The sequence below is a fragment of the Streptopelia decaocto genome (assembly GCF_964273445.1).
Source record: "Streptopelia decaocto genome assembly, chromosome: 2".
Lineage (NCBI taxonomy): Eukaryota > Metazoa > Chordata > Aves > Columbiformes > Columbidae > Streptopelia > Streptopelia decaocto.
In genome coordinates this window covers 107958152-107984211 of record NC_138655.1, presented here as the reverse complement: position 1 = coordinate 107984211, position 26060 = coordinate 107958152, and the positions used below count along the sequence as shown (strand labels likewise).

Genomic DNA, 26060 nt, shown 5'->3' with positions numbered 1-26060 from the left:
ATGAAATGGCCCTGTACTTGTGTGCCTGTGCTTGGGAGAGCAGGCCAAGAGCAGGACAGGCTTTGTCTCCTCCAACTCATGAAATCAAGTCCAATCTTTAATTAGCAAAACTGAACACTGCTCTGGCCCACCTACCAGGCAGCACAGACAGGAAGGGTTTCTCACAAATACAGAACAGCATGTGCAAAAAGCTAAGAAAGATAATCCTGGTAAATAAAATTCTCGTGAATAGGTGACACAGCAAGCCAACCATACCGTAATGCTACACCACTTCGTAAGCCGCCAGCACAGGTGTTACAAGCACCATCATGTGTCTCTTTCCTTTTCCACTTGTCTGCTTTCTACCAGCTCAGAGCAGAGGTAGACCAGTACCATGATCCCATCTGATATAATTGTTTCAAGCTGTTGAAATTCAGGTGGATAACCAAAGCTGCTGATGCATATAGAAACCAAGCACTGCTTCCCAGTTTCCTGTCACGGGCAGCTCTTTTCAAGAGTTGCCTTTGCCATAACTGCTCTCTAGCCATGGTGCAAAAAGATTCTCTCACACAAAGATGCTGTGCATTTTAAAAATAAAAAGAATAATAATTTTCAAAAAAACAAAACAAAAACAAAACCACAAAACTCTTCTTTAACCCCATTTTTAAAATCTTCACTTTGAAGCAAGTACAGCCAAGTCGTTAAGCACTTCTGATGTGAAAAATGCCACTGGGAATATTTGCCAGCGTTACCATTATTACTTCACATAAACTACCAATACCCATGAAAGTAACAAGTATAGCGTATACTCTTTCCCCAAAGCTGTCTTTCCAATCTAATGGCAGTTTTGTCCTAATAATATATAAATTTAAAACTAATTTATTTAAAAGATTCACTAAATCTCACATTCAGTTGCTGTCAGCCTGTGATAAAAGGAGGAAAGGCCTGCGTCAGAGCATTTATTACATTGTGCTTGAATATGCACCCTTGGTGACAGCTCTGAGCAAAACACTGACACTGGCTAATATATAACATCAATCTTAGCTTAAAAGTTACATATAGCTTTTTAAATGGAAAGACATAAGCCAAGGAAAAATACTTGTGTTTGTTTTGCTCTTCTGAAAGCCACTAAATGAAACTCCTGTGAAAAGTGATTCATTTTTTTTCCATCAGTAATACCATGACTTCATTGCAGGTACCATACAGACAGCCTGAACTGGGAGATAATACGTGCTACATCTCTCCCACATCTCCCAACATACACCTTGGTTTTTAAGGTACACCCTTGATTCTATATGGAGAGAGGAGGAGAAAAAAAAAAATAAACCTCTTTCTAAATGCGGTGCTACTTCAGCTGCTCCAAGGGCAAGGAGGCCATAGTCAATGCCAAGTCTGTGCAAGAGACAAAACTCTCATTTTTTTGACTGAAAATGGGATGTAATTTAGGGCTTTGTGTTTAGAAGCCAGGAGGTAGTCGTCTGCTCATCAGGACAAACCAGCTGCAGTCTCTGCATCAGCAGCTGTCTGCTGACCCTACAAACACACAGCAGAAAGCATCCATACCTTCAAGGGGCTATTTGACAACTGCACAAGACCTCCTGCCTCAATACACGCGATGCTGTGGATACAGCACAGAAGGGTTTAAACCCATGCTCCTTTTAAAAGGTCTTACAGCAGTAATTCGCTGCAGAGAAAGGAGTTTGACTCTATTTTCTCAGGTAGTTCTGAGACAACTGCTCTCTTATTTTCTCAGGTGTATCCCAGGAAGAGGCAGGACGCATGACAAATATGTAAATACCTCACTGGAAGCATCTGCCCGTATCACCGAAAGGTACTGGGAACAGAGTTCCCAGTAAAACCACAAAACCATAACCCACAAAACCAGTAATTCATAAATGCATTGGGCATAGCTCTTAAGAGGTGTATGACTGAGTTCCTCAAGCAAAGTATCTTTTATATTTTAAAAGTTATCATTACAAACAAGTCTAATTTGGCAGCTCTTGCAGTAGTAAGTACACCAATATATTGTAATGGGACTAATCACATAGAAATGTATGACTGAGCTCAAAATACTTGTCATCTAGTTACTGCCTTCACAGGTTTGCTTTGGTTCTGCCATGTTTCTCTGCAGAATTTTCTCACATGCTATCTTTTTAAGAATATTTAATAGTATCATCTCTAAATTTCCATTTTCTCTTTCAGGATGTTTTGTTTCATTTTGGGTTTTTTTTAATCAGTCTTTCACTGGGGAAATCCAACTGCATGTTTTGTAAACCTCTTGCCTCATTCTGATCACTGTAACCTTACACTTCTGTGACTAGCTGCACCTTCTGCAACTGTAAGCCCAGTTTCTTTTCCATTTACTGCTTTGTTCATCCATGTCTCAAAATTTCAGTGATGAAATAATGCCTTACAATGGCACAGGTTGTATCAACAAAAGATTGGAGAAGAGAGAATAATACCCGAAACTGTTGCCCACTTTAGATCGCTGAATTCCAAGGAGATGTGAAATTATCAGATTAGATACCTTACGTGTAACTATTGTGGCATGTGACTCTCCAGACACAACAAAGTGTAAAGCAAATCATTAATCTTCTTTAATTCTGCCTGCTCCTCACTGCTATTTTTCTTTAACAAGTTTTAGAACTGCTGCTATTTTGTTCTTCAGCAGCCATACTAAGCAATGCTTTCATTTTCCAATGCTAATCCCTCCTGCATTTTGTAGTGGTTTAACAAATATGAAATTATCTATTCAAGTAAAGACCTTACATAGACTGAAAGGCAATGCATGGCATATTATTTGAGAGTAATGGCACACAATTTCAAAAGATTCTGTTCTTTGTTCCTTGTTGAGTGCCCAAAGGTACCAAATATGATTTGTATAGCAGTCACAAATGTCTTGGCCATTTGAACGCTGCTCAGTGACTTCAGCAATCAGCTTATTTCAAACAAGAACGAGTAAGTATTTTGTAGTGATGATGACAAACATGGTGTATGCCATCTGCATAGGCAGTTTACTGGATGTGATAAATCCACTAAATACATCATGCTAATCTTAAAATTGAAAAGTAATATTTTGAATTAAATTAACAAATAATGGTGTACCATAAGATCAATTTTTGTATGTCCAAAGATTTCCCTGTGCTTCAGTCTGGAGTAGCAAGCTTGGCTAGAAGCCTATTTCACAGTTACAAGAGTACTAGGATATTTGCCCCTTTCTTTCCAGAAATTCCCAATGCATTTCCCAGCTTGCAACATTTGGATTTAGGAGTTCGAGATCCATAAGGTACAGTATAATTTTCTTTAGAAACACAAATCAGTCGTAGCAAAGCCATCGAGACAGGTTTTGGCACCCAAAGCATGTGCTGTCTTCCCTTCTTCCTTCCTCCAGGTTCCTTAGAAAAACTCTCAATGTCAAAAAAAAATCCATCCCCTCCTCTTGGTTAGCTGCAGTCTCAGCAAGTGGCAGTGCTTAGGCATCTTGCTGCCAAAGGGTGGAGATGATTATGGGGGCTGGGGAAAGATGTACAACCCCAATTCTAAAATCCTTCTCCCCACTCCTCCTTCCAGCATAGAAATTCATTTCACCAACATGGAAAGATGCTCTTCCTCAAAAAGATGTTTGCAGCAGCACCGGTGCACTACAGGCAACAATTCCCAGAGCGCTCAAAGCCAGATTCCCTTTGCCTCTTGGCTTGGGGACCTAAAGACACAGGCATTCTCTGAGAATGCTCATCCAAAGCATCTGAATAGATTAGTAGTTAATAAGCATTGAAATAAGCAAAGCTAAAACTACCCAAAAGGTCACAAAACTTCTTGCCACAAACAACGTAAGAGAGATCAAATCCAAGTGACTGAATACAACATGTAAACACACAACCAGCTGGGAACACACCCCAGAGGTTTCATTTAAGTATCAGTGCAGAGCTGGAGAAAAGTAATTAGGCACATAAAGTGTTACCGTAAGTGACAGCTAATAAAGCAGAAGTCTCAAATTATTGTTGCTGCTTCAGAGGGCAAGTAGGCAAACACAATCAAGGAGTAAATGACAAGTCATGCAGAATTTCACTTCAAAAATTCCACTTCACTTAAATAGCACAATGAATCCTAATTAATACGAAGCATTAGAGTGGAACATAAGGCAGCAAACATCACTAAAGAATAAACATATTCTCCTGTAAAGGAAAATTTACTCTGATCATGCTGTCAAGTTGACAGGAGCATCTTCCAGCAGCAAGTGAATCCAGTGCTCTAATTACCATTCTCAGTACTTAGACTTCCCCTGACTCAAGAACAATTCAGCCTTAAGCATTAACCATAGAGACAGGAATAATATCATGAAGCCACCTAGCAACTGCAATAACAACAACCTGATGATACTTTTGGAATGGAGGAATGCTGGGTGGTGGGTTAGCAGACTGAACTGATGGTTGAGGCATTGTCTTAATTACAGGGTCTAACACCAGCTGACATGGATCCATATTCAAGTCGTAGCTTCAGCCTGTCCAAGTGAAACTTGTGTACAACACTTGGCAACAGCCAGGATCGATCCACCAATTTCCCTGGGCTGCTGTGGTGCCTCCCAGGCGGCATTTTAAACAGTGATGGCTTGTAAGGGTTTCTCCAGCTGTTTGTCTTTGTCCTATGTCTCTCCCAGAGGTTCCTTCTCCAGCAGGGCCAGCCCAAAGGAAAGGATTCAACTTTATAGCCCTCTGGAGAGGGGCCAGAAGAGGCCACCAAGATGATCAGAGGGCTGGAACACCTCTTCTAAAAGGACAGGCAGAGAGAGCTGGGGTTGTTCAGCCTGGAGAAGAGAAGGCTCTAAGGAGACCTTATTGCAGCCTTTCAGTACTTAAAAGGGGCCTATGACATAGATGGGTAAAGAATTTCTAGGAGGGCATGTTGCAACAGGATAAGGGGTATTAGTTTTAAACTAATAGAGCAGAGATTCAGGCAAGATATAAAAAAGAAATTTTTTGCAATGAGGATGGTGAAACACTGGCCCAGGTTGCCCAGAGAGGTGGCAGATGCCCCATCCCTGGAGACATTCAGGGCCAGGCTGGACGGGGCGCTGAGCAACCTGATCTAGTTGAAGATGTCCCTGCTCATTGCAGGGTGGTTGGACTAAATGACCTTTGAAGGTCCCTTCCAACCCAAATATTCTATCATTCTATGAATTAAAGTTACCAGCAATCAGTGTCTAATTGCTGCAGCAAAATGGGCTGTACACTGTAGTCACAGAGGAGCTGCTACCCCTCCTGTTCAACCAGGTTCTGGGAGAATCATTGCTCAGGTGGGCCATGCTCCAGCACCACCACACATCAGCATGCTGTGGCTTTGCACTAAGGCAGGAGAATTCCATGTAATAATTTGTATTGACATTTAACAGGGAGAAGAGGTGAAACAAGTGCCCTAATAGCCACCTCAAAACCAAAAATTCACAGCATTGAAAAATCAATCTTTTTCTGAAAACACATGCACTCAAATGTCATTAAACAATTTCAGCTCGAATCTACCCTGAGTGATGCTTGTGAAATCTCAGAATTCATTGCCTTGAAGTGAGGCAACATGCTCTTTATCGGTTGATCTATATACATTGCATAATTTATGAAAAATAGACGATCAACTAAAAGCTAAGGTTACAGCAGCAGTCCTTAGGTCTTCGGTATTTCCTGCTGGAATTTTATTTAAGTGTTTAGACTGCCAGAAAGAAATTAACTCTTGAACTGCAAAGGAAATTTCAAAAGCAGCACAGGGTGTCCTGTTCTGGACTTTCTAAAGATATCCATTGATTTTCATAACAGCAGAATTAGCCAACAGCTGGGGCTCTAGAAAATCCCACTGCTTTTGTTATTTGAGAAGCCAAGAAACAAGATTCTGTAAACTAATGCAGAAAAAAATATTTATGTTTCTAGAAGCAGCAGTAGAATCTACGATGGTCCCTGATGCTCTGTAACTGTTATAAACAGATTAAGCATTTTTCTACTATACATCATATATACAGTACATAGACTAAAAAAATATAGATCGCCCTCTCTATGACTCAGATTGAAATCAGCTTCGATTATCAAGTTCTATTTTAATATTCCAGATTTTGTCAAGGAAAAAAACGCAGCTTTGCCAGAGATGTCTTAGATTTGCTCATATGGCACTTTTAAGTAAAATAATACCCACTGCAAGCCAAATTGTGTTTTGAGTTACCAGGGTTGCATAAGAGTCAGAACATAATTTAGTCTGCAAGATCTGTAATTCTGAATTATGATAATGTTCAGGGCAGAAAGGTCATAGATTGTCTTTAAATCAAGGGCCAGCACTTGTGAGAAAAGACCATCTCCTTCCTGTAGACTAATAGAATGTAGTACAGTGCCATCAAATAAGAGCAAACCAAGAAGCCTGAACCCCCTAAAGATCCCATTTTCAGAGTACATTTAAAGGGAAGTAGTGATTATTAACAGTATACATGTCTAGTAATAATCAGAGCTCTGAGAATGAGGGAGGAAATCCATATAAACTAAGTGGGCTTAGTATTCTGCAATTCACATTGCACACAGCAGTGTATAAAACATCCCATCCTGCAAAACACCAGTTTTAATGGGAGAAGAAAACAACACTTTTTTGAGCACTATTTTGAGCATAGCCGACAGTAGCACCTATAAATTTCAGACTCTCCTCCTCCTCCATGCATTTTAACTCTTTGCTCACTTCCTAGAGCATGACAATTGCCTTTGTATCCACTTGGTATTTGATAAAAATATCAATTACTCTCATTTAATCGTGGAGCACACTTTTATCACTATGCAACAGAGGTCCTCAGGCTATTCTGCTAACTGAGAAAAACTTGTTTGAAAATCCTGCGACTCCAGCGAGGTTTCATGTACACATCCAACAGCAGAATCATGGCCTGGCTGAAATTTTCCTTTTAAGTTTTCTTAAGGGTATCTGCCTGGTATGTGTAAATCATTCATCTTTATCTATAGGAATCATTTAAAAAAAAAATCAGAACCACATCAACAACAAACACAAACCTCAAACTCAATATTCTGAACAGAGGAACATTTTGCTGTAAGTAGTTTGAGAGAAAGTTAACATATTTATAATTTTTCCTTCAAGTCTCCTTCCAGAGTGGTTTGATAACTTGCACTACTTGAACTAGCAATAAAAAAAAAAAAATCAGTTTACATGATTCAAACTAAATCACGTTAGCATTCGTGAAGCACAAAATAAGATGCAAGAGGATAAAGCATAAAGAGGAAAACACTAGCAGAAATTTTAGGGTCTAGATCCATTACCACAGTTCAAGAAGACAAGATGGATAATGGAAAGGAAAAACAAAAAGTGAAACAGTGAGTCCATAGAAAGCAATTGGCATGCCACATGGGGGAACTGCAAGGACTTCAACTACCCATGTATGCAGGGAAGAAACTAGTAAAATTTTATTTCGGAAGACTTTCATTCCCAATAGTCATTCATTGTCAATACTAGATGAGAACAGATACACAATCTGAACCAAATGTTCCTTAGCCTCAGCTCCAATGAGTACAAACTGGTTGTAAATCTACTGAATGTAGACGAGACGCTTGGAGTTTAAACTGAATTAAGTGGTACTGGCTGAGCAATTTGTCAGCCCTCTCCCCTTTCCCAATAACACACCACTTGACAGGTTGCATCACTCTGCATCACTCTGAGAAAGCGGTGGGGAAAGGCACTAAATCAACAGAAATAAGAGGTAGCATGGTGCTGCAGCAGCAGCAAGAGACTAAGCACCATGCGCTGCCTTTTAATGGAGAGAGATGATGTTTGCAGCCTTCCTGAGGGAAATTTTCAGGGGGCTGATTGCAGATGCTCTGACAACAAGGGGGAGGATATGATGTCACACAACGACCTGAGTGACTCCTGTCACATTGTCCCAGCACACAGCTCGACTTGCCAGCTGGGAAGCCAGTAGAGACCTCATTAAGTGCATCTGTTCAGTAATTATACTACAACTTTCCCCACACCACGCTTCCAACTTTGCACACAGCTGCAGCGCGAGGCTATTGATGTAATCACGAGGGTTAAGTTCCCAGGCCTGAAAATTTCAAGCCTGTAGCTATTCAAAATTTGGGATCGAGTTTCAGCAGGATCGTTAGATACAAGCTCTGTCACCAGGCAAGGAGGAAATTTATATCAGCATAACCTTGATGGAGCCTTGGAAGTGAGCTGTGGAAAAGCTGTGATTTACCTTCCTTGTATGTAGGGACAGCTCCTTCTAACCTACAGTGGCATTTGCTTCTACTGGAAAAAGGCTGTCCAGGACAGATGCTTTGCTTATTTAAATCATCGCAGCTCTCCCAGCTGCAGTGGAGTGATGCAGATTCACCATGGGCCAGGATCCTGCCTCTTGACTTGATTTGCACTAGTTTACAAATGAATGCAGGATACGTCCAGGAGTCTTTTTCTTTCTTACTCATGCAGGCCTACAGAACTTGGAAAAATGAGCTTGTGTTTACACTACGTCAGGAAAATAGACCAATCAGTGCAGCACAAGGGTTTAAAATAGAAGATCTGCAGCAGAAATGCAAATCCCCACAGGCAATTAGGTTTGAAAGCTCCTAGACTCTGGTCCTCACAGCAGCAGTACAAGGAGGAGGATGCAGACCTCTGCCTTTCAACATGGGAGAGGGAGCTGGCTAGGGCTGCGAATGAGGGAGGGCTGATCCCAGTCAGAGCCTGCCTGCTCAAGAACAGGCCTGGCTGCCTGCCTGCATAACACTGAGCTCAAAAGGCACAGAAGAGCTCATGCCTGTTTATTTCTTTTGAACTCTGGGCATTCCAGAAAATCTGAATTCTGTAATTAATCTCACTGCATCAATTCAGAAGTCATTAGGAGCAGTAGCTGGCCAAAGACCAGAGAGAAAACAAAAACAGGTGCAATGCTATTTCTCAGCATGGTAAGATGAGGCCTCTCCTAGGTAGGGAACAACAATAACGTCTCCAGAAGAGGACTGACTGTGCTTCCTTCTCTCTCAGAAGATGAGCAGGGGGACAAACAGCACAGTAGGTCTGGGATCTGGCACAAAGGGAACAGGAATCCCCATCTCTAACCAGGTGTCTCCACCTTCTGCCCTATTTGTACCTTATCTTGGAAGCTCTGTTACCCCACAAGTTCAGTTTTCAGAGCTACTTCCCAGTAGCAACTCTTATTCCCAACACATTGATGGGTTTAGACCATTTGGTGACACTAGTTCTGAAGCTAGATTCAGAGGTGACCGAGCACCAAGACCTGGACATAACGTAATTTGCCAATCTTAACAAAAATTAAAAATATGTGAAGAAATTAAAAGAATACTTCCTGACAGTGATGACAATGGTTTTATCTATTATATTAACATCTCTCCTCACCCAGGGCTCTGGAGGTTATTTTCCCATGTATGGAACTCAGCTGCAGAGAACAGGATGTCCATTCAGTCACATCAAAACACACTGCAAAGGTTTTACTGCTGTTCGCAGCTTCCCTGAGAAATAAAATCAAGAAGGGGAAGGAAAACAGCACTTCTGGTGTGACCCTGCCACAGGGACCTGCAATCGGAATCTGATCTTTTGTGAGCTGCTTGATGAACACGGTGTGCAACCCCACATGGGAACCTCTTGCTCAAAACAACCCTGACAGAGAAGGAGACAGCCCCAATCACTCTGTTTCTGAATGCCAAGATCCAGGCAGCAGAGCACAGCTGTGAACAGCAGGTAGCAGCGATAAGGTAGACCATCCACGGAGGCAAATGGGCAGAGCTCCATGAAAACATTGCCAGGCTTTTTGCCGCGCAAGAACTACCACTGCAGTCTTGTCAAAGATCATTTTACTTAGCTTACAGCAGTCCACCCCTGCAACATCAAAGATGTCAAGGCAATATTAAGACCCTGCAGATGCCACAGAAATCACCATTTCCACCCCTTTATAGAAGCAGCTATAGATAAAGTACCAACCACAGGAATTCCTACTGCTCATCACTGTGACAGAGACCATCCACCCCACACAAAGGGCCAGATGGGTCTCTCACCCACAGGCAGGCCAACTACACTGACTCCTTTCAGGGGAATTTTCAGGCAGAGCAGACAGAGATTAGACTGGTTTAAACGTAAAACACAATTTTGTAATGGAGGGAGCAGAAAAAAGCTCTCATAACTTTAGAGCTTTATTTCACAATCTATTTGCTTCCTTTAGGTGAATTTGTTGGGGGTAGGACTGTGTTGGAAGAGATTTATATTCTTTATAGTCTATTATAACTACATCAGATGTCCTTAAATTACATTTACAAAAATCTCACATCCTATTGCAATCTTAGTATTTATATTATGTTAAAAAACTTATGTTTCCCATTTCCTAGATTTCAGATGGCAGCGTTCCTCTGTTTACACAGAAATCATCAGTGCTTCCTATCAGTTCTTATTAAGAAAATATCCTTTCAATAAGGTCTATGAGGAGAGAGAGGGAGGAGAAAAAAAAAAAAACAAACACACACACAACGACGTTTCGAGGGTTTCCTTGTTGCTTTTTAAATCTTTTGTATTATGTCATAACATAGAAAATGATAGAGATTAGGTACAAAGACCAGGAGAGGCTATAATCCACAGCAGGGGTGGTGGCTATGCATTCCTCCTTCACCTTTTTTTGCCAGGGACACTGTTTGTGTTCAGGCAGAGGTACCTCCCTCCCTCCTCACAAAAGCAGACCGACCCCACCAGGGACTGACATTTCTCCCAGATCTCCTTTGAAGGAGGGCTGTGAGTGACGCACACGCAGAATTACCAAGAGATTTGTCAGCACCTTATAATTACAATGTGCTTTCAGTCAGAATGACATTTTTTTGTTACAAGCAACGAAGGGCAGATTTGAAGTCAATCTCCATGAAAATGCGCTGCCTATGGGCCCATGGGTGTGTGATGGCTGAAACCTGCCTCCTCTGAGGGCTGCAAAGGTGCTGCTGCCCTCAGATGAATGACACACTCCAATAAGGCTGAAAATCAATACACAAGAACAAAGCAGTTAACTCAATTGCTACAATGCATACCGTTCCCTGGCCAAAACACAGTATTAACAAGAACAACTCACCACCAAACCTGCTTATTTCTCTGGTTTCTTTCCAGAATAATTTTAAGACCCCACTCCTGTCTATTCCACTCCTAATGGACAACCTTTCAAGAGAGAATAAAGAAAATACTGCTGTGGATTTTCTGTTAAAACTTAAGCACGTGACACAGAGCTGAAGGTATTTTTCCTTATCCTAATAAAGCCAAGTTCAATATTTAGTTCATTTCCATTCTTCCCCACCCTAGCTCAGACCAACACAGCACACACCTCCTCAAGCAACATTTTCTTTGACCAAAACATAGAAGGTGTTTCAAAAGTGATTTGTCAGAGCAACCAGCAAGAACCACTTCGGCTGTTCTACCTGCAACATTGAAAGGGATGCTGAAATGGGTTTCGAGTAAAGAACTGCAACACAAGAAACTTCAGCAACATTAAGAAAACAACATTTTTAAATAATTGCTTCAAAATAGGGCCCAAAAGCAAAAACTCAGGTCTTCTGTAATAACTGGAGGTATAGTTTTAGCATGCAAAACTGAGACAGCATCCTCCTAAAGAAACTTTCCTGCATGACTTAGAAGCAACTGCTGTGAGCTTGACTGTGTTTCAGGGCCACATCCTTCCTCTCCAGTAACACCTGAGTTACAACAGAACTCCCCATCACTTCAGTTCATTCGAGCCTATAAAAATAGATTTATTAGACAGGTCGGACAGGACAAAACAGTGTTGCCAGGCACTTCTGGATATGAGAAGCAGAGAGTGGGAGCTTTAATGAAGTTAGCGCTTAGTCACAGGAAGGTGATAAATGCAGAAAGAAGATATCCTCTTGTTAATGTTCGTGTTTACCGTTTTCCCAGGTTTAAAGACAGTGGATGTTTCTCTGTCTTGCACCTGTAGACAGTCAATTACCGCAGCAAAGTCAGTAAGTAACACACTGGCATTCTGATATAGTGGCATTTTGTTTGTACAGGAGTGAGGAGACAAGGTGCAGGCCAAAAAAAAAAAAAAAAAAAAAAAAGGCCTTAATTCTTAATTCCTTTTCCTTGAAACCGTCAGCTGCCATTCTCCTATGTTTTACTTTTAGTGGAGGAAAATGTAGCCAAAGTTAAACAAGAGCTTAAGTACAACAACTTGTAAATACAAAAACTGCATGGACTCCGATATTTGCTGACACAGACCATGCTAAATTGCACAATCCCTGTCTTGAATGTTCCCACTAAATGACTTGCTCTGTGGCACCACTACAGACCCTTTACATCATGCCATCAGTACAAAAAGGCCATAAAAGCAGAACATCCAAAACCACACAGAAATCCTGAGTGGGCATAGGGGAACACACCTCAGTTCTCCTCAGGGTCTCTGTTGAAAAGGTGGTGTCTGGAGGAAACAGATTTGTGACTACCTTGTGTCTTTGTACAGAAGAAATTTATCGAGTATTTCCTTTTCTGGTACAGCAGACCAGATTCTTCTATAAGGATCTGTGAAGTCCTGTCAAAGTGCTGCATTGCCACAGCTCTCCTGTCCTACCACCAGTGCTGTAAGCAACCAAAGGGAAAATTAGAGCAGTTGAGAAGCTGCTCTAGGTTGCGCTGACCATCTTCAGAGACACAAGGTTACCTAACTGCAAGCCATCAGCAAGGAGCTCTTCTTGCAGGAGCGTTCCTCCATGCCCACACACTTCCATGTCTGACATAAGGCCCAGGCCTTTCATAAAAATTTTCACTAAGTCTCATCATAAGTGATTATTTTCAAAACACTGTGAAGATCACCCCTACTTAGCAGTTAGAATAGGGGTGAATCAATGCAATTTTGTTTTTTTGCACCCAAATGGGAATAATTTTGTGTCAACTTGATATAACTATGTTCCTCACGATTATCAGCCTTCTCTCCCTGCTGACAATTCAATAGCAGATGAAGCAGCTCAGTATTTGCCAAGAACTTCTCAAACATTTGCAGTACCTGAAACTAGATACCTACGTATAGGAAGAAGCAGGGCAATAAATAGGATTACAGTCATGGACTTCAGCAGGGTGAACTTTGGCCTCTTCAAGGTCCTGCTTGGAAGAATCCCATGGGTTAGGGCTCTAGAAGGTAGGGGTGTCCAAGAGAGCTGGCCAATATTCAAACATCACTTCCTTCAAGCTCAAGACTGACACATCCCTATGAGTGAAAAATCAAGTAAAGGGAGTAGGAGGCCAGCATGGATGAGTAAGGAGTTCCTGTCGAAACTCAGGTGGAAGAACAATGTTTATGTAATGTGGAAAAAGGGACACACTGTCTGGGAGGAATATAAGGAGGCAGTTAGGGTATGCAGGGATGCGGTGAGGAAGGCCAAGCTCCACTTGGAATCAAATCTGGCCAGGGATGTCAAGGACAACAAGAAGGTCTTCTTCATGTATATCAGCAGCAAAAGGAAGGTTAAGGAAAATGTAGGTCCACTGCTGAATGAGGAGAGTGCCTAGTGACAGATGATACAGAGAAGACAGACTTACTGAATGCCTTCTTTGCTTCCATCTTTACTGCTAAAACTGGCCCTCAGGTACTCCAGACCATGGAGGTAACAGAGAAAGTCTGGAGAAGGGAAGACTTTCCCTTGACTGAGGAGGAACAGGTTAGAAATCATTTCAGCAAACTGGACATAGGCCCTGATGGGATGCACCCATGACTGCTGAGAGACCTGGCAGATGTCATTGATAAGCTGCTCTCCATCAGCTTGGAAAGGTCTTGGAGAGCAGGAGAGATGCCTAAGGACTGGAAGAAAGTCAGCATCACTCCAGTCTTTAAAAAGGGAAAGAAGGATGACCCAGGAAACAACAGGCCTGTCAGCCTCACCTCCATCCCTGGAAAGGTGATGGAACAACTCATTCTGGATGTCATCTCCAAGCATGTGGAAGAAAAGAAAGCTATCAGGAGTAGTCAACACAGATTCTCCAAGTGGAAATCATGTTTGACCAACCTGAGAGTCTTCTGTTATGGTATGACTGGCTGGGTAGACAAGGGAAGAACAGTGGTCATTGTCTACCTTGACTTCAGCAAGGCTTCTGACGCCATCTCTCACAATATCCTCATAGGCAAGCTCAGGAAGTGCGGGCTGGGTGAGTGCATGGTGAGATGGATCAAGAACCGGCTGAACAGCAGAGCTCAGAGGGTTGTGATCAACAGTACAAATTCTGTTTGGAGGCCTGTAGTTAGTGGGGTTCCCTGGGGGTCAGTATTAGGTCCAGTCCTGTTCAACCTGTTCATCAATGACCTGGATGTAGAGACTCAGTGCTCCCTCAGCAAGTTTGCTGATGATACCAAACTGGGAGGAAGGGCTGACACACCAGAAGGCTGTGCTGCCATTCAGAATAATCTGGACAGGCTAGAGGACTGGGCAGAGAAGAACCTGACGAAGTTCAACAAGGGCAGGGTCCTGCACCTGGGGAGGAATAACCCCAGACACCAGTACAGGTTAGGGGTTGACCTGCTGGAAAGCAGCATTGCAGAGAAGGACCTGAGAGTTCTGGTTGACAACAGGTTGACCATGAGTCAACAATGTGCCCTTGTGGCCAAGAAGGCCAACAGTATCCTGGGGTGCATTAAGAAAAGTGTGATCAGCAGGTTGAGGGAGGTTCTCCTCCCCCTCTTCTCTGCCCTGGTGAGGCCGTATCTGGAGTACTGCATCCAGTTCTGGGCTTCCCAGTTTAAGAAGGATAAGGAACTACTGGAGGGAGTCCAGTGGTGGGCTACAATGATGATTAGAGGTCTGGAGCATCTTACTTATTAGGGAAGACTGAGAGAGCTGGGTCTGTTCAGCCTGGAGAAGAGAAGGCTGAGAGAGGCTCTTACCAATGCTTATAAATATCTCAAGGGTGTGTGTCAAGAGGATGGGACCAGACTCTTTTCAGTGGTGCCCAACAACAGCATGAGGGGCAATGGGCACAGACTGAAGCACAGGAGGTTCCATCTGAATATGAGGAGAAACTTCTTTACTTTGAGGGTGACAGAGCCCTGGAACAGGCTGCCCAGAGAGGTTGTAGAGTCTCCTTCTCTGGAGACATTCAAAACCCACCTGGGCTCATTCCTGTGTGATCTGCTTTAGGTGAACCTGCTTTAGCAGGTGGGTTGGACTAGATGAACTCCAGAGGTCCCTTCCAACCCAAATCATGCTGTGATTCTGTGATAGAGGTCTCATCTGATGGAAAAAATAAGTTTAAAGCCCATCCCTGACACTCTGAAGTTGCTGTGGGGTCTTTTGGATATGTTAATTTTCTTCAGTATAAGGATTAACAAATACATGAACCAATGCAGGTCGTCTACCAAACAGTGCTTGTAATACTACATAGCATGTTTACAAAGTTTTCACGGTTATGTGAGTCAATCCAATGCACATTTACCCAGATATAAAAATAAATGTTATATAATGCACAGTTGACAGAATCAATACGCTGGTTGTGTGCACCAAATAGAAGAAAATAGCACAGAAACTCCTATGCAACAACTGTCTTAAGAAGCAGAAAAAGCTGCAATTCTAAACCTGAGTCATTTGATCCAAAATTTGGTCTAGTTGTTTGGTGAACATGAGTAGCAAATAAAGACAGCAGAGCAACACACACAGCAATCCTCTTGGCTTGTTCATAAACAAACAAATAATTAGGCACAGTCATAAACATTCAGTGTCTTCAGGGAATGTTCTCTCCTGTCCAGACTCAAAAAGGGAATGTTTGTCCTCCAGACTGACACAAAGTGATGAAATAAAACTATTAGCAGTGATGTTGAGAGGAGAAAAGATTAAGATAAGGGGTTCAAAAGTGAGCATGCTGCAATTTAACCTGTGGAGGGACTACCACCTGCCCGTTAGAGTATGCAATTTGAAAAGTAACATTTTCCTGGCAGTTTCACCTTTAAAATGCTACATGCACATTAACAGATGACTATATGAAGATATTTTAATGAAACATACACTTCCCATCTTCAATTTTTTCATCAAGTTTAACACTGGCAGGATGTTAATGACCACAAAACAAGTTTTCCGTAAAGCAGAGGAATAGATAAACACGTACCTCCTCCCACACCAATAAAAAGCTTACATCCATCATTATTAGATGAAATTGTGACCCAATTACAGTGGTATAAATCAGGAAAAAAACAGTTTCCTGATTTCACAACTGCAAGGAAGTAGAATCTCTGTCATCTTAAAGGTATTCAAGGCGAATTTGCATTGATTATTACATGTATTTTAACTTGTATTTCAACTCTAAATTAAAATGGGATGTAAGCTTGCCTTGTTTCCAAGATCTGTAGGGATTTATATAATGTAGCTTAGTGAGATATGCAGTTTTAGCAGAGCAGCCTGCTCAAGGAATCATCAGATTTTAACTTTCACACAAGTCTCCTGGAGAAACACACAGACACCTGTCGCTTTGGGAAGCCTCACTTGTTCCCTAAGACAGTGAACACAAACAGTAAACTGCACTTTCCAAACAGCTACAAGAACCAGCCCTAAAATTCTCAATCTCCCCTCACATCTTTCCCTGCTCAGCAATTTTGCTTTTTGTGTTTGAGTGGCAACAAGAACTGTTACATAAATACATTTTTACACAAACTGAGAAATAGCAAAAGGTTACAGAGTTTGGAAACACTTGCTAAGTGAACAAAGAAATATTGGAAACAAAGTGAAGGCTCCCAAGGGTTGTTTTCTGGGCTCATCGGAAGGAAACACAGCTAGCAAGTTGGAAACCTGCAATTCTGAAGCCCAGGCTTTCCTGAGATAAAGGTTCCAAAACAGAAGTTCTGCAAACATCTCAGTGAACTCATGCCAGATCCCAGCAAAAGGATTTAGAGCAGCTGTGTATCAAAGGCAAGTTTCTTGAGCAGAAGATAACATACAAGGCAGAATGGAAAACAAACCCAAACAAGAGTTGCAGGGCATCCTGACATCTTAAAGGCATATGCTGACAAGAGGCAGTTGTCAACATCTGTCTTTTACTGGAGCTGTAAAGAAAGAGAGGAAAGGAGGAATAGAGAGGCAGTGAAGGAAAGAGGAGGAATTAAATCAGGCTCACCAATTGTAAAGCTGTAGCCATCGATGCTGAAAGTAGCACTCCGGCATTTTTTAAATCCTTCCTTTCGGCTGCTTGGCTCTGTCATGATCCTGCCAGCTTGTACGTTCAAGCAGCAGCCGCCGTTCTCTTCCCCCGTGGAAGCCGAGCGCTCGAGCTCGCTCTCAGCTGCCCTTGGATCTCTGCCTGTGACAGCACGCACACCCAACTTCACACATCTCCCGGCGCGGGGAGCAGAATGCGAGAGGCACGCACCCAGCAGCTTTCTCCTCCCCCAAAAGCTCTGGCTGGCATGTTCCCGACCTGCCTACTCAGAGTTTAACAACTGGTTGGAGGCTCCGGTGTCTAAACCGGCAGTCAATTAGTGCGAGACTGCCAAGTCAATAAGCCGGCTGTATCTGTCAAATCTCTGTGTGGGAGTTCAGCACACAATTAAAAAAAAAAAAAAAAAGAAAAGATGAAGGGTTAGATTTTGCTATGATCTACCTGCTGACTCCCCCTGTATTCCCTGCTATGCTGCAGCCCCTGCTCCTGTGGCTTCCCTTGCTCATGGGGATTTCTGACTTGCAGCAAACAGTGCTTGGATTTCAGCCCTTCAAATACAAGCAGCTTGTTTTAATCATCTGAAATATAATGAATCAACCCAAGATTATAGCACACCATCAATCACCTACTACTTATACTAACTGCAAGTCTCTGGAAACACAACTGGCAGCAGAATGCAAGAGATTATCAGTAAGAGTGTAAGTGACTCCGGGAAAACGACAAAATTAATTGAGCAGTAATGATGATAAACTGAGCAAAAAATGTACACATACATACAAACAAAATTCTTTCAAGTTCTTCCTCTTCTTGGTGGTTTATCACATGGTTTGTAAACTCCTGTCTGCAGATTATTTTTTTTTTAACTTAATGATGTTCAAAAATGTGAGTCAGAGTCCTTACAGCATTTCGCTGAGGAAGGCAGGTAAATCATCCCTATCCTATAAACAGACAAAGTTCAGAGACAAGGCTGGCAAAGTTTTCACAGGAGACTAGCAGCAAGCCATGGTTTTATAAATAAGTATCCAAGCAAACACTGTCAATGTCTTATTGACTCCAGTTCACATAAAGCTGTGCAATCCTTTTATTTTTTCTGCTATATGTGTTAATATAGAAACATGCTACTAAAGCGCTCCAACTTTTCAGGTTCCCAAGCATAAAGGTAAATTCCAGGTAAATTCATTAGGTTTTGCATTAACCTGGGTGGAAACCACATGGAAACAGAGTTTCAGGAAGACTGTCATCAGAATAATAGCTGACACACAGTTTGCTAAAAGCTTGCCCAACACACACCAAAAGGTTTACAAAATATCAGCCAACCTCATCTGTGTTTAAGGTATAAACCTCAGTCCTACCTGGGTTTCTCAACAAAAGCGTAAGTCAGATAGAAATATTGCACTTTCAAAATCACCTCTTTTCAAAGGATGGAAGAGAGTCACTAATAGTTCATTTAAATTCCATTTAGTTCTAGGCCAGTGAAGAACCTCAGCCAAATAGACCTCTTTTTGTTAACATTTTTTTTTCATGAACAGCTGCTTAGTAATACAAGGCAAGTTCATTAAGAAGGCTGTTAGTAGTGAGGTTTTTTTTACAGGAAGGATGACCTGGTCTTCTAGGTTTCTCAGCCTTTCAAGACCGAAGTGTGAAATAACAGCAACTATTTAGATATAACATTTACCTCACTTGTACCTGCAATTATTTTACACCTCAGAAAGATAGGCACAACTCAAGAATTTAAAAGAGCTGCTGCTCTAAAGGCAGCCACCACAATGAGTTATCAAGCAGTTCACAGGACTCCATCATGTAGCTGCCTCTCCTGAACAACATAGAAAAACAGTCTGGGTATGAAGTGTTTCTAAGGAATCATTTTCTCTGTCACTGGTTATATAGGTCACACACCTACATAAGCACTAATGCTCTGCCTAAGAAAGCAAAAGCGTAGAGAATTACTCATGCTGTATCTAGAAAGCACAAAGTTAAGTGTTATCTAAAGGAAAGGTAAATATTGCAGCTGTCAGGATTGTGGGTTTTGGTTTTTTATTTATTTGGGTTTTGTTTTTTAATTTACTTATTTGATGACACTATTTTTTCATCGGTCAAGTTTCTTAGTTTCAGAAGAAACTTTCTTCCAAAAAAGACAAACAGACACAGTCTCACTTGCTCCCCAGCTTGGACCATGTGCTCATGTAGGAAGCAGGAGAGCTGGTTTAGCATTTCACTTCTCAGGAGATTATCCAGGACCCAAGCTACTGCTATGTTGCCCATTCCTGATCTCCATCACTGTGGCTTCAGCTGCTTTGTACAGATTGCCAGAGAGAAAAGGACCTGGCCATTGAGCGGCTATGCACAGCTGAGTTACCTTGCAACAGCACCTTGTTCAAGCACCAACAAACACTAATTCAAATAATTGTAATAATTTGATAAGCTTAATTAGGTCAAAGTCAACTATTCCCCCAGGAAGGGCAAAGTCACTCGGCAGGGCAAACTGATCAAATAAGGCTGGAAACTGGATCTGCCTCATCCCTGGAGAGGGGCTTGAACTGGCTGTTTGCAGTGGGATGCTCTCTGCCTTCAAAACTGCAGAGGGGAGAAAAAGGGAAACGTTTTGATCTGTAAGTTTTTCAAGAAGCAAAGAGTTTCTTCCCAGCTCTAGTAAAAATTTAATCCAGCTGCTCAAGAAATTACCAAATCATATCAGTAACATGACACCTGATCCTATCTGATTCTTTGCATTTTGCTGTTCGGCTCTTGGCTAGATTTCAGCTCTGCCATTTACGTTCTGCTTTCCCAAACAATCCCTACAGATTCACTCAGGGTACAGTACATTTTCTACCTTCCACTACCAGGCAGTACCAATATAGCTTGTTAGGCAGTTCTTGTGGCTTCAGTTGTGTGCCGTGTAGAGTAATCCATGTATGTCATTTGTAAACCACCTGGGATTTGTTGAGATGAAAAAGCTCAGTGTGAATTGAAAATATTTATTATTATTGCTATAAACAGACCAGGGTATCCATGGTAGCATTTAATTTGTCAACACATAAAGCAGTAGTTACTTTAATATTTTTCCTTCACTTTTCAACGTGTAGAAGAGTCTGCATGCTTTCAGGAATTCTGTTTTAACCAGAGACCATATCAAATCAAACCACTGATCCATCCAATCTTCCATCTTACGACAGACGTGCTAGAGGAAGTTGAAAAAAACCAACGAACCAACCAACCAAAAACCAGCCACCTATAACAAATATGCAACACCATCCTTCCTATCCCTAGGCAGTCTGTTTCTGCCCTGCAGTATAAAAAGGTATATTATTTATGTAAATTTGTCTCAGCAAGGCTGAAAGATTAATTGCAGTTTACACTCAAATACTTTCCCAAGCATAAACTTTGAAAATCGATTGCATGGAGAAATACTTCTATGTATCAGCCCAAAGGCATAAGACTTGTTCTTTCAGTTTTGTATCCCCTGGCTCCTGTAGTGTGAGAAAGGGGGAATAAGAGCATGAAATAAAATCCTCATCCCATGGAAGTAAATGGCAAAACCACCACTCACTTCAGCAGGACCAGAGCTCTCACTCTCTCCTGGTTTTCCATACCTGTGCTCCTGTTGACCTGGTTCCTAACACAATTAAGTTTCACAGGAGCAGTGATTACTTTAGACCTCACCATCCATATACTTTTGTAGCACCTGTCACTGAAGTCAGCAGAATTAGGATCTCTGAATTTTTATCATTTCAGAAGTGTCTCAGGTACCCTAAATCAACAGACAACTTGATTTTGAAGCTTGAAACAAAAATGCAGCCCTACTGGGTCCAGCCAAAGGTCCATGGAGCCCAATGTCCTGTATCAAATCTCCATCACTGCCCAAAAACAGATGCTAATAGAATGCTAAAGATGCTACAAATAATGAACAAGACAGGCTGTGGTGATACTAGATATCCAACCACAGCCAGCTCCAGGTATCTACTGAGCCAACTGGGTTTTCTGCATGTTCATAAACAGTAAAATTTTCTGTTCCATCAGCTTAAACATTCAGCACTCTCAGCATCCATTGGCGGGAAGGTCCACAGCTTAACTAAACATAGCACAAAGACTTAATGCTTTTGTTTGCTTTAAACCTTTCTCCTTCTAGCTACGTGGTTGTTCTTTAATACTCACTTCGATAACAATATCAATTCTGAACCCTTCTGGTTATGAATCTGAAGGTGAGGAGCGGTTACATGAAAGGCAAAGGGGTCCCCAGCATCCAGGATTTCTAGTGGTAAGGAATCCCTGAGGCTGTGGGTTCTGGTGAGAGCGGACCACAGAAGCACCAGGCAGGTCCTGCCTTTGTAAACATTGTTTGGAACACTTTATTTCCACAAACTTCAGTTGAATCAATTTTACAAGCAGGTATTTTCAGAGCAGTTTTAGAGGCCTCTCTCATCACTGGTGTCAGTGCCACCTGAAAATATTTAACATCCCAAAGAAGAGCTCAGCACTTTTCAGGACTGGGCAGTGACGCACCACGAACTGATAAAAATCTTAAGAAAATGTCTTCCAGCTTCAGAGAATAAATTAAGCTGAAACCCCCTGAGGTACTTGGTATATTTCTCACAAGCAACAATGGAGTTATGCACTGCAGGTTGTTTATGGAGAGATGGCATTCTTCCCCGAAAACTTCTTTGTGTTACTGTTTCCTAGAAGTACTCCATCTGCATGTTATGATGATTTTATCAGACATTGTCACTGTCAGGAATATCCACTACATTTAAGTTATTTTTAGGCATGACAGCCAGAATGCAATACGACTTGTTAATGCTCAGCTGTTCTGATGCTTTCTCCTTGCTTCAATCTTTACCATTTTCCCCCTTACCAAACAACGACAAAAAGAACAGTTTCCAGAGTGCTATTGTCTTGGTTTATGCTATTTTTTATTTCCTAACACACACTCATTTTGTCTTATTTAAAGTGACTTCACACCATGGATGAAAATCAAAATGCATCCAATAAATTCCGGGCACAGGAAAGGGAAAAAAATGAACACAGTAATATTATTTTGAGCTTGTACTTCACCTGAACTATTCTAAGCAGCTCTGAACTCAGAGGAAATGCACTGTTTTCTTTAGAAACACAGGAGGATCCTATACCACCTAATTTTAGGCACCTCATCAAGGCACCTAAATGAGGAAACCTGAGTCTCCCCCTGCAGTGAGCAGGCCACCCCAAAGGTGAGTCAGAGCCCCTAAAACCTGAATTGCTCTCTGGAGAAGATCTTTTTCTCCTTGGAAGACCAAGAGAGCCTGAGGCATCTAAGGTCTCAAAGAGGTACCTTAGGGAGGAGACTCAAGTTGAACAGAAGGATCCCTGGCAATAGCCTATACTTCTCTACAGATTGCCTGTAGGCAGTAACAGGGTAATTTATTTTTTTTAATGCTCTAATTCCACTCTTGTCTAAACAGTGCTGCTAATCAAATTTCAGTTTGCCCTTACATTTTCATTTGATTTTTTGGTGTCAATTTGCACACTACTGAAGTATGATTCTCCAGTGTGATTCTCTGTATTAAACCAGCCACTCCTGAAAGCAATTCAACCAAAAATCAGAACCAATAAAAATTATGCCATTACACAACAAAATAAAACTTGGGGTAAAAGCATTAAAAACATGTTGCAAAAGAAGTAACGCTATACTACTTCACCATATACATGTGATGCCAACAGGCTTCTGTTTCCCACAGCATTCCTGGGACTACCCCACAATTAAAGCAATACTGAAAGATTTTCCCTTCCATCTTGTCAGAGAGAGATTTCTGATTCTCATGGTACCTGCACTGTAATTTACTTTGGTGGATTTGCCTTTGTTCCTTCCCACTGCCCCTCTTGAAAAGTAACCACGTAGCAGAACAGCAGCAGCCAGTTAGCATATGCATCTAAATCACTCCATCGCATTTGATTCTCCCTGATTATTTGGGCTGTGGCCAGTCAAATCATGAAAGCCATTATTTTGCTTTGAAACTCCCTCATTATACCAGTAGTGAGTTGTTCCCCTCCTTGGATTTCTCTCTTCTTCTGCAAAGGTGGTTTTAAAGATAATTCATTGTGCTAAAATAATCCACAGACATGCTTAATCTATAATGTGAAAATGTTGAGGGCATGCTACAACAGACAAAGAAGTAGATCTTTTGGTGGTGCAAACCAGTGCAACTTCACCACATTCAGAAAAGCTGTCCTAGCTCTTAAGACCAAGATCTATGCCTTCCCCTCCAGCCTGGAGGAAAACTGAGCTGCGTTGCTTGAATGACTTCTTATCAAGCAGCGTCCTGAATGCCAGCCTCCTCATATCAGTATCTGGCTTTTAACCATACTGTTGTTCCATGTGGTAGGTTAACTATATACCTTCCTGAAGGAGCCAAGAGCATTGATTTTCCCTATTTTTATTTACGTTGTGTATATACCTGCTTTTGCCTATATTGCATGCGTTATTTCTGGCTAGATTTTCCACTTCATTCTTAAAAGACCACAATTTAAATTCAAGTGTTTGAGTTATCATGAGAGCTACGTTCTTTAAATTACCTTAAAAAAAAAAAAAAAAAGAAAAAAAAAGAAAAAGCACCTAGGTACAAGTGACAACATAACACCCTACATGTGCACCAAACCAACCCCTCCCCAAGCCAGCTGCTCCTCCTTCAACCACACTAGCAAGAGTAAGCAACACAGGCAACAACTCCAACTTCCATCAGCAGATATCCAAAAACAGACTGTCTGCTACAGACACATGGTTCCTAGACCCAAGCTTTTTGGCCAGATCAAAGTGTCCTTGATGCTAAATGAATGTAGCCTAGATCCTATTTGCAGAACTGGCTGTTTTCCTTGTTGATACAGATACACTTGAATAAACAGAAATTAAGCTGCAGAGGGTGGTTTGAAATGCACACACGCCACACACCCCGGCACACTGCACAAGCACACACACACAAACACCTTTCTACCCTGTCTCTTGAGAGAAGGGCAGAACAAAGCCACCTTATCCCCGGAAGAATTAAATCAGCAAATACTACTCTGAAAGGGAAGGGGAAGGGGAAAGGGAAGGGAAGGGGAAGAGGGTGTTTTCCACACCATCTACACATCAGGTACGTAAGTGCTGAATTTAAGTGCACAGTTGCTCTGGGTTCCCTCTGCAAGTAATGGCAGGGTGGAAGACACACCACTGATAATGACTGACAGGCACCAGACCTACCATACCTAAGTATGTAGCAGATTGACATTTCAAAATTAAGCGATTCTATTGCTCTGATCAAACTGCTGAAGCCTTAAAAACTATGTTCCCATGATGAATACTTTCATCATCAGTATACATAAGTTAGTGAAGAGAAGAAGCTTCCTTTGAATTATAGAATCATTTCGGTTGGAGAAGACCCTCTGGATCATCCAGTCCAACCATAACCTAACCTAACTCTGGCACTAAACCACGTCCCTAAGAACCTCATCTAAATGACTTTTAAACACCTCCACCACTTCCCTGGGCAGCCTGTTCCAATGCCCTTCCGTGAAGAATTTTTTCCTAATATCCAATCTGAACCTCCACTGGCACAACTTGAGGCCATTTCCTCTTGTCATATCATTTGCTACTTGGGAAAAGAGACCAACACCCTCCATGCTACAAATCTCCTTTCAGGTAGTTGTATACAGCTATAAGGTTTCCCCTCAGTCTCCTTAAGCTGAAATTTCATTTTTAATCAAAAGATAGAAATTCAAGAAGCATATTTTTCATGGTTAGAATTCCATTGTTGTCTAAATCTATAATGCTTATGAGATTTCCAGTACTTATTCTCTTATCTAATTTTTTCAAAATTGTATGAAAAGTGAGTGTACTGAAAATTGCCAGCTATATTTATATATATATAGCGCCACATCTCCCTTAAAAGACAGAATCAGTAAAACTAGATCAGATATGCCATATATTATTCAAAGTATAGGGGACCCAGCATATAACATCATCTCCCATTTGGCAGCCATATGCCCTTCCTTACTAACATACTCTGGGCTAAATTTCTGCGTTGCAACTGGCAGTTTTCAGCCCAGGAGCTTGAGCTGTTAGCAGGCTACCTTTGCAGAAAGTAGAAAGCCTAGAAAGCAATTAATTTCATTTAAGTTCCAGCCATTTGAAAAGGTGGCCTCCAACCTAAGTTAATTAGTTGGACACTCCCAGACACAGGGTCATTCTACAATGAATTTTAGTTTGAGTACAGGGGCAGCCTGGCTGACTAGCTTATATTTTTGCCCCAAAATTGACTGCTATCCATGAAGCTGTCACTGCAACATTCTTCACGGAAGATAAGCCTTTACCTACATGCAACCAACCCATCAGATAACCTGCACACACACCTCATCCTGATAACCTGAATAACTACCAAAGGAGAGACAAGGGGAATCAGACTGGTGGGCAGGCAAAGAAATAGAAATCCTGGGCTGCTGAAGGAACAGTATGCCAGGAGCACTGCTTCTTCGCTGTACCTAAACACAAATATGCAATGGTGTTACCAGAATTTGGGGTAGGGGAGTGAGGAAGCAGGTGGATTTAAATACAGATAGATAGATAGATATAATTATGCACATGAACATAATATAAGGCAGTCTGGCTCTTTCATACAGCTCCATCACAGTTCATTCTTTAATAAAAATGATGCTTCACTATTTTTCCACCCATAGGATCAACTTCAGTGTTAAGGGAATCCAGACCACATAACTGCCCAGCAATATAAGAACCGGTAAGGATCACCACCACCACCTCACAATCATAAGCAGCAAAAACAAAGACATTTGGTTCACAAGACTTCTGCCTCTAACTCTGCGTACCCCAGGTCACTAGACAATGTCACACCCCCAATTAAGCTACGGGCCTTCAGTGTACAATGTGCCAGAGACAAACAGTGACAGAGATCAAGGGCAGGACACCC

At 41.7% G+C, this 26060-nt stretch overlaps 1 protein-coding gene across 2 annotated transcripts in view; it reads right to left on the bottom strand.

The window, feature by feature from the left end:
* PDE1C (phosphodiesterase 1C) overlaps positions 1 to 17290 on the bottom strand; it is a 345637-nt gene extending 328347 nt beyond the window's left edge. For both annotated transcript variants that reach the window (XM_082044788.1, XM_082044787.1), the window contains exon 1: positions 17089 to 17290. In XM_082044788.1, the coding sequence (XP_081900914.1) occupies positions 17089 to 17173 (85 nt within the window). In that variant the 5' untranslated portion in view covers positions 17174 to 17290. The remainder of the gene's footprint in view (positions 1 to 17088) is intronic.
* Positions 17291 to 26060: the final 8770 nt, after the last annotated feature.